The sequence below is a fragment of the Myotis yumanensis genome, unplaced genomic scaffold (assembly GCF_028538775.1).
Source record: "Myotis yumanensis isolate MYYU_CA2020_CCGP unplaced genomic scaffold, mMyoYum1.0.hap1 SCAF_2, whole genome shotgun sequence".
Classification (NCBI taxonomy): domain Eukaryota; kingdom Metazoa; phylum Chordata; class Mammalia; order Chiroptera; family Vespertilionidae; genus Myotis; species Myotis yumanensis.
Window position 1 is genome coordinate 37,203,295 of NW_027223753.1, and position 9,200 is coordinate 37,212,494.

At 56.5% G+C, this 9,200-nt stretch overlaps 1 protein-coding gene across 6 annotated transcripts in view; it reads right to left on the minus strand.

The window, feature by feature from the left end:
* LRP8 (LDL receptor related protein 8) overlaps positions 1 to 7,591 on the minus strand; it is a 74,182-nt gene extending 66,591 nt beyond the window's left edge. For all 6 annotated transcript variants that reach the window (XM_070405163.1, XM_070405162.1, XM_070405160.1 and 3 more), the window contains exons 1-2: positions 7,483 to 7,591; positions 6,600 to 6,719 (exon numbers count right to left, since the gene is read on the minus strand). In XM_070405163.1, coding sequence (XP_070261264.1) covers positions 6,600 to 6,719; positions 7,483 to 7,591 — 229 coding nt within the window. The remainder of the gene's footprint in view (positions 1 to 6,599; positions 6,720 to 7,482) is intronic.
* Between the last annotated feature and the right edge of the window lie 1,609 nt (positions 7,592 to 9,200).

Genomic DNA, 9,200 nt, shown 5'->3' on the forward strand with positions numbered 1-9,200 from the left:
CTGGGACAAGCACGGACCAAGGGAAGCCATCCTCTGCCCCTGCTGAAACCAACCAGGCCTGTTTGACCCATTTCTTCCCTCAGCCCCTCCCCGGATACCTTTCTCCCTTCCCGGTCCAAGACTGAATGGCCTCGGGGCAACCTCCCCTGTGGCTGGACAACCCACTGGCTGAGGCAAGCCCCAGCGGCAGGAGCCTTCAGACGCCTGGGAAGCAGGTACCTAGAGACTTCAGGGAAAACCCTCCCTCCAAGAACAATCATTCTCATTGCCATTCAATGAGCATCTACCTAGTGCTGACCAGACACATTCTCTCAAGGAATCCTCACACCGTCTCTGGGAGGGAGAGACTGTTAGCACACGCAAGCTCGCTCAGCAGCATAGAAAGCCAGGCGTGTCTGATTCAGGGCCCCACTGAGCTGTCGTTAAAACACAGGCCCCGAAGTCCCTCTCTCTGACTCCTGTATCTCAGCCTTGGGGAGAGAGGGCAGCAGGGAGGGCTTCCCTGAGGAGGTGACACCCAAGATGAATCTTCTAAGGTGACAACCAGAAGTTAGCTAGGTGAGGGAGCGGAAAGAGGATTCGAGGCAGACAGAATGGCATGTGCAAAGACCTGGAGGTGAGAAGCAGTAGGAAAGCAAGAGTGAGAAAAAAGTCACAGTATGGTGTCACAGGCTCATAGGACGAGACAGGAATGGGCTAGAGATGTGGACAACAGGCCTCAGAAGGACCCTGAATGGAGGAGTTGCCTGGTCAGATGAGGAAACAGAGGTTCAGAGAGAAGCAGCGCTATCTGTCAGATGACTCCATCCAAAAAGGAGATGCAGCTGGGCCTGGTGTCAGGGGTGTGAGAATGGGGCCACGGCCAGGCGGCACCCTGAAGGGCAGATGGAGGCCGCAGCCCCAGCTGGGAACTGTGGCGGAGTTTTAATTATTTACGAGGCTGCTTCCCAGCAGGCCTCAGCGCTCCTGCAGCCGGGCCTTGCCCAGCTAATGAACTCTCAGCCATGGGAGAACTCGCTGTGGCTGCTCTTTATTAGACCTGGGATGGAGGGGTGATGGGGGCTGGGAGAACAAGGCAGCCTGAAGGAGACAGAGCAAGGTAGAGGGATCTGAGCACAAAACCGGCCCCCCATACACCCAGCCCCTCAGCCCATCCACACAGAGAAACACATGTTCTTCCCAGAGCTGGAGGAGGAGAGGGGGTGGGTGTCATCTCACGATGGGGAAGCAGGCCCGGAAGGACTTGCCCGAGGCCACCGGATAGTGCTCGCGACAGCACAGGTTCCATAGTTGGGTGCCTGCATTCACACCACGGCAATTTCGCTTAAAAACCATACACGCTGGGACTGGTTACTTAACTCCTTCGTGCCTTTGTAAAATGGGAATAACGCAGGTACTTCATAGAGTTGCCCATTTTATAGAACCCAGAAGCATGAGGCGATGCACTTAGAATCTCAGCACAATGCCCGGTCCACAGCAAGTGCTCAGTAAGCGTTCGCTGTTGTTGTTACTCTGGGAGCAAAGGGCTGGCCAGAGCCCAGAGCCCCCATGTCTGCCCCCAGACACTACAGAGCAACAGGAAACAGGCCAAGGGGCCAGCTGGCCTACGTGACCCACGTCCACAGCCAGGGACCCACCCAACTTCCCCTGGCTGGGCCACCCCTGGGCTTCCTGGGGCCTGGCCTTCCAGCTTCCAGCCCCTTCCTACACTTTGAAGGCCTTTGAGCTGGGAACTGACGCTCTGGGAGCCTTTCCTCTCCCCAGCCCGCCAGCTCTGTCCCGTATCTCCAGAGGGCCGAGTCCCACCTGCCGTGGCCAAGGACGAGGATATAGAAGGCCTTGGTTTGAGTGCTGCCTCCAACCCCGACGAGACTTTGGGAGAGTAATTTCACCTCTCTGACCCCAGTTTCCTCCTCTATAATATGGGGACTGTACTACCTATTGTTAAATGGTAAGCTCTAGGGCAGCAGTTCTCAATCTGTGGGTCGCGACCCCTTTAGGGGTCGAACGACCCTTTCACAGGGGTCGCCTAAGACCATCCTACATATCAGATATTTACATTACGATTCATAACAGTAGCAAAATTACAGTTATGAAGTAGCAACGAAAATAATTTTATGGTTGAGGGTCACCACAACATGAAGAACTGTACTAAAGGGTCACGGCATTAGGAAGGTTGAGCACCACTGCTCTAGAGGAATGGTATTAGTTACCATCTTTCAAGGCCTGGTCTATCTGTCTCCTCCTCCAGGAAGCCTTCCTGTGCTTCCCCAGCCTCCATCAGTGTTTGGTATTCACAGGCTGCATTCTGGCCCTCTGGGAGCTTGAACTCCTTTTGCCTCTCACAGACTTCATTTACAAACTGCAACACCCATTTTGCAGGTCAAAGGGTACAAAGGTGGGGCCGCTGTCATGGAGTGGAAGGGTGGATGTGCCAAAGAAAGGTGTCGTTTATAAGGCAGGGAGGCTGCTCAGGGGGAAGCCAACAGCCTTGAGGGGAGGATAGTTCAAAGAAATGCAGTTTGGGCAGGTGGCCCAGAATGAGGGGGAAATCCCCAGGTGAGGAAGGAAGAAGTGAGGAAAGATCAGTTGTGAACAATTGGACCCACCCCCTTTCTTCAAGGTTGCTTTTTGTGGCTCCTAGGGGCCCCTTTCTAAAGGTCTTGGAGGTGTGAACAGTCATCCATTCCCTTCTCTTTGCCAGCCCTGCGTGAACATTTTTCACACGTATAACCTATGATGGAGGAACAGCTACCCCCATTCAGCAGATAAGGAGGACACAAACTCAGAGAAGACAAGAGTGTGGAACTGATACTTGGTACTAACAGCCAAGCCCCCAACCCTTCTTCCACTGCAAGATATCAATGTCATTTGTTTTTCTTCACTCTCTGCCTATGACGCCACCCCATCTATTTCAGGATGAAACCAGGAACCCAGATTGGCCATCAGATCTCCCCTGGTCCCATCTGGGGCCACCCAGCCACCCACTACTTCACACTCATCTTGCCCAGAGCCTCGCATACATATGAAAAGCAACAGGCTCAACACTCAGAGTATGACTTTCAAAAACCTGGGTCACCTTCCTAGATCCTTCCACACCCACTCCCCACCCCCAGCAAATAGTGCCCCAGAGCTGGGAGGCAGGTGGACATCTTGACCAAGTTCTGTCTTTGTCTGCTGTGTGATCTTGGGCAAGTCACTCAACTTCTCTGAGCCAGACCTTTACCTACAAACAGGATAAGAAAAAGGTCTGCTCTTCACAGCCACTCTCGGAAGATTGCTATTATAAAGAATCAGGGAGATAAGGTATAACTAGACCAGAAATACAGGGGTTTTTTTTGTTTATTTGTTTGTTTGTTTGCTTTAATTGATTTTAGAGAGAGAGCAAGGGAGAGGGAGAGAGATGAACTTTGATGTGAGAAACATCCATTGGTTGCCTCCTGTTGTATACTGATGGGACAGAACCTGCAATCTGGGCATGTGGCCTGACTGGGAATCAAACTGGCCACCTTTCGGTTCATGGGACAATGCTCAACCTACACTGGGCCAGGGCTATTCAGGTTGTTTTTTTTTTTAAATCCTCAATGGAGGATATGCTTTTATTGATTTATTTTAGAGAGAAAGAGGAAGGGAGAGAGAGAAACATCGATTGGTTGCCTCCCATACCCGCCTCAACCCAAGGGTTGAACCCAAAGCCTTTGTATGTGCCCTGATGGGGAATTGAAACCAAAACTTTTTGTTCAGGAGGATGCTCCAACCAACTGAGCCACCTGGCCACGGTCAGAAATGTAGTTTTCATTTCCTTCCCTCATCCTCAGCACTCCTGCTGTAATGGGACCACAGAGAACAACTCCCCACAATGAGACTCATAGTATTTTACCCCAGCTCAGCCATATTCATAACTTCAATAGCACTGCGTAATGGTCGAGTCACGATTAGTCTAAGGACCCTGGAGTCAGATGCCTAAATTCAAGCTCCTACTTGGTAACCCAATAGCTGTGGGGCAAGTAACTTCCTCTCTCAGCGCCTGTGTCTGTATAGTCTGTAAACTAGGACTGTTCGGAAGATGAAAGGAGTTTATATAAGCACAGCCATAGTAGTTGGCACACAGCTAATGGTCAGCGAGTTAGTCTCATTACTTCCAATTACATTACTAGAACTGGTCCTCAAAACCAGAGCAGGAGCCCAGCTGGCGTGGCTCAGTCGACCTCTGAACCAGGAGGTCACTGTTCGATTCCCGGTCAGGGCATATGCCCAGGTTGTGGGCTCGATCCCCTGTGGGGGCCATGCAGGGGAGAAATGACTCTCTCATCATGGATGTTTCTATCTCTTTCTCCCTCTCCCTTCCTCTCTGAAACCAATTTTAAAAAATATTAAAAAACAAAACAAAACAAAAAACAGAGCAGGAATCATTACCCCAAGTGTTCAGGTAAGGAAACTGAGGCAGGAGGAAAAGATGTGCCCTAGTCACAGAGCCAACTCTGAGAAAACGAACCCAGTGGCTGACTGGCAAACCCAGTTTAAAAACAAACAAACAAACAAAAACCTTGCCCTGGCCGGTGTGCTCAGTAGGTTGTAGTGTCATTCCACACACCAGAAAGCCATGGGTTCGATTCCCCGTCAGCACACATACCTAGATTGCAGGTTCTATCTCCGGTTGGGGCGAGTTAGGGAGGCAACCGATTGATATTCCTCTCTCACATTGATGTTTCTCTCTCCTCACCCCCCAGCCCCTCTCTCTAAAAATCAATGAACATGTTCTCCGGTGAGGATTTAAAAAACAAAATAAAACCTTGGGGCCTCAACAGATGGTGCCTGTCCAGGTGTTCCCTCTACCCCCCCACCCCCCCACCCCCCCCCACCCCCACCCCACCCCACCCCTGCCACCCTGTGGAGATAAGGGTCTGTCCACCCATCGCTCTCCTCCCGCAGGTCCTGTTCCCCTGGCCAGTGGGGTGGGCCTGCTCTCCAAGTGCCCGAGTGCCTGCCCACAGTAGGCGCCCAGTAACAGAATGAATGGCCACCTGATTCTGTTTCTAAAAATCCTGTTTTTCTGTTCCTGGAACTACACTCCACCGTGGCAACTGCCTGCTAACTTGCTTCTGGTCCCACAGACATCTGGAACCCAGTGCACCCCAAGAAAGAACTTCCAAAGCAGTTGCCCCCGGTGTACAAACACCAAACTCAGAAAAGATCACCTGCAACCAACACAGCCGGGGTGCACATGCAGCCTCGGGATCCTCGGGTCCCTCCCAGGAAACAGACTCTTCCTCCTGGCTCCCTCCTTCCTGGTCTGCCCCACTGTTAGGGGCAGAAATAGAATATTGGGGACTAGCTACAATTATAAGAAATATTAGTCATGTTCTGTTAACCGTGATGGTTCTGTTCTAATTGGAGGAAGCACACTCTAACATGGCTGAGAGTTGCTTACCCTGGGACATGGGAGCCAACATCGGAATGCAGTCCATCCTTCTTTCCCGAGAACTGCCTACTATTATGGAAAGATTTACAACCTCCTGGCTGAAGCAATCTAGTCCTGGAGGCACCTGCCCTTTGCAGCCCCTAGGCCCTATTGCCTGTCCCCCGAGGTGCCTGGAGACACCCCCACCCCCCCCACCCCAGCCCGCATTGCCTATAACCTGTAACCATTATACCCTGCCTCCTTTCCCATGCCTGGAATTCTTTCTCTCCCACATAATCTTTGCCTCCTACCCAATATAAGCAGCTGGCTCTGGGAAGGGGAGAGCAGATTTTTGTGGATGACCTGCTGCTCACCCATGCTGCCCGTATTATTGGAATAAAGGCGCACATATGATTCAACCCTGTCTCGGCTTAAGTGGCTAAGTAGTGACAGGCAGCCCAGACCCATTGGTTGTGTGGTTAGACCATGACTCATGCCCCAGTCGGTCTGACTGGAGATCCAGGTCGGCTAACGAGGGTAACACAAAAGGGCTTCCCGTGACTAGGCAGAAAACCAGCGGGCTTTAGCTCCAGTCCGTCTGCAACTACTACCCGCGGGATAAGCGTAGGGGTGTGGCCAAGGCGGGGCCAGGGCAAGGCCCCTGCGCCCACTGCGCCCCGAAAACCACGCACCCTTCCTCACCACGATTGGCCACTCAGGCCACGGGGGCCTATGGGGTGGTCCTCGCCCAGCCAATCAGGGGCCCTGGGGAGCCCATTCATTCAAAAAAAGAAGAAGAAGAAGAAACGAGCAAGTAAAGGAGCCCGGCTAGGCCTGGAGCTGTGCGGAACTTTGAAAAAGCCGCGCGTTCCGTGGAGCCGAGGCTGGAGCCCTGGAGGCCGGTTCGTAGGAAGCCGGACCCGCGCAGGGACAGTCGCGTCCTCGCACACAGTTCTGGCTCAGCCACCGGGTGTGGCGTGCCCTCCTCCAGGGCCCCTGCGCCCCGGGCTCCGCCCCCGACCCCACGAGGGCCGGCCCGCAGCCCAGCTCCCAGCGGGACGGCTCAGCACACCGCCCCAGGGAGGCGGTGCCCGGCTGCTGGGGTGAGGTCCACGCAGGTGGCTGGGCGGCAGCTGAGCCACGTGCGCACTAAGTATGGCGTCCCCCACCGTCGCTCCCTCCCCCATCGGCCACTCACGGCAGTCGTCCTCGTCGCTGTTGTCCGAGCAGTCATCGTCCTCGTCGCATCTCCACACAGAGGGGATGCAGCGCCCGTTCTGGCACCGGAACTGGTCCTCCTCGCATTCCTTGGCCAGCCCTGCGCGGGGAGACGGGGCGTGAGATGGACCTCGGACCCTGCAGTCCAGGCAGCGGGCAGGGTCTCCTGCGGTGACGGAAAGGGGGCGATGCAACAGCCCCGGGGACCTCGGGCACCCTCGATCCGCAAGGAGGGGAGGAGGGGTCCCGGGATGGCAGGCAGTGCTGTGGCACGACGAGGCCGGGCACACACAGTCGGTGTCAAACAACTTAGGCGTACCCTCCATTCAGTCACACTCGCCCGCACGCTCGGCCCATAGTCAAGGATCCACGCAGACACATCCTACGGGGAGCCCCCAAACACGCCGAGACCCATGCCCCTGGCGCTGCGGGCACCTGCCCCTCTTGCTCGCAGCCCCTCTTGCTCGGCAGCGTGCAGGGGTCCCCGGAAACGCATTGTCAGGCGGGGAAGTCTCCCGGCTCCGCTCAACGCCGCCACGGAGCGCGAGTCAACGACAAGAATCGTATAGCTCACCCCAAACCATCAATGACTACTCCCCATCCCCCAAAGTTCCCGGCCCGCCGGGTCCCCACTGCGCCCATCCCCCAAGAGCAGGTGCGGAGGGCAGAGCCCACAACGCAGGGAGCCGCGGGGGCGGGGGACAAATGAAAAGATAAATGCGTCCAGCGAAGCCTATCCTACCCGGGCGCCTCTGCCAACCCCGGGCTGGGTGGCCCTGGTGCACCCGCTCCCTGGCCGCCGGGCCGCGCTTTGTTGGCGGCCACGGCGGCGCAGAGCCTGGCCCGGGACCGGCCGCACGCACCTTGGCTCCCGTGCAGTGGATCCGCCGCCGCCGCAAGATGCTGGAGTCGCAGCAGCAGCAGCAGCAGCAGCGCCAGCGGCCGGAGCGCGCCCCATTCGGGGCGGCCCATGGCGGGCCCCGGGCTCCGGCCGCCGCGCCCCCGCACACCCCGAGTCGCTGCCGCCGCCGCCGCGCTTCAGCCCTCCGAGTTCTTGCCGCGGCGCCGGGGCTGCCGCTGCCCCCGCCGCCGCCGCCGCCGCCGCCGCCCGCCCCGGCTCCTCGGCTGCATTTCAAGCAGGTTCCGTGACGCTCGGCGGCGGGGCGGGCTCAGGCTGGGCGCGCGGCCCCGGCCCTGGGCTGCCGCCTCCGGCGCGCGCGCCCCCTCCCGCTGCCGCCTCCACCCCACGTCCCTCTCGCTGCTACCACCTCTCCCTTCTCCCTCACGTCCTCGGTCCACTCCTCCCCAGGCAGGATCTCAGTGGCCCTGCTTAGGCGGCGTGCTGGGCGCTGCAGACGCTGGGGTGAGCCAGATGAGGCCACTGTTCCCAGAGGAAGCAGCACAGGCTGCCTGGAGGAGGTGGCAGGCTCGTAGGAGGCTGAGGAAGCCTTGGAGCGAATCTGCGTGGGAGGGGAGATGTTGTTCCTGCGTTCACAGGTCTGTGCAGGGGGCACGTGGAGCTTAGGTGGTGGTGGATAGGAGTTTGGGTACCAGGATGTGCATGATCAGGAAGAAGGTAAGGGAGTGGGGCTGGATCTCTGCGCTCCTCATCAGCTCCAACCAGGACATTACACATCCGTGAAGCTGGTTAATGTGCCCGTGTACATCTGTGCAAGTTACCTGCTCATGAGACCATGGCCAAGGATGGACCTGGGGCACAGACTTCTCATTCATCCGCATTTGACTCTCCAGGGGGTGTGGCAGAGGGGAGACAATCAGAAGGGACAACAGGGTAGACCTTGCTGTGATAGGGAAGGGCAGGGACCGTGGGCTCCAGAGAAGGGACTTGTCATCCCCGCCCTTAGGAGACAGGGCCTCTGCCGCTGTTGCTGGCCTCTGCGTGAAGGAGAAGGCCCCACCTCTGGGAAGTCACAGCCCACCTCACCCTGCCAGGGTACAGGGTGCGGGGTGCAGAGAGCAGACCCAGGATTAGGTTGTTGATGTTTAAGGGCCTAGGCCACTAAGAGGCAGGCTCACAGGTGCCCAGGCCCAATGTAGGTCCACCCCCTCTCCACTCTTGCCCTCTCATTTCCACTGCAGAGGGGCAGAAGACGGGGCTTCAGGAGGTGTTAGTCCCAGGCCTGGAAGCCCCTCTGTTTCATGAACAGCCTCTTGAGCCCTATTACTTCCCACAAAGGGCAGTCCCTTGGCAATGGCTGTGGCCACCCGACGGAGAGCCCAGCAGGTACTCATGCCATTACCCCTTCTATCCTTGCTCATTCAGTCATGCAACTAACATATTCCAGCCCTGCTCTGTGCCAACCCCGTCTTGGGCCTAGAGGTGGTGCCAAGGTGCATCAGACAAGGCCCCAGCCCCAGAGACCTGTGAGGTCTCTGACTGGTGGGGAGATGGACCATCAGCAGACAATGAAATACAGGTATGATTTCAACAAAAATGTATGGAGCACTTAACTATGTGCCAGGCATTGTCTGAGGCCTGGGGATACAGTGTAGAAATATATGAGGTCCCTCCTTTCTCTCCTGTAACTGACATTTTAATTGGGAGAGGCAGACACAAAAG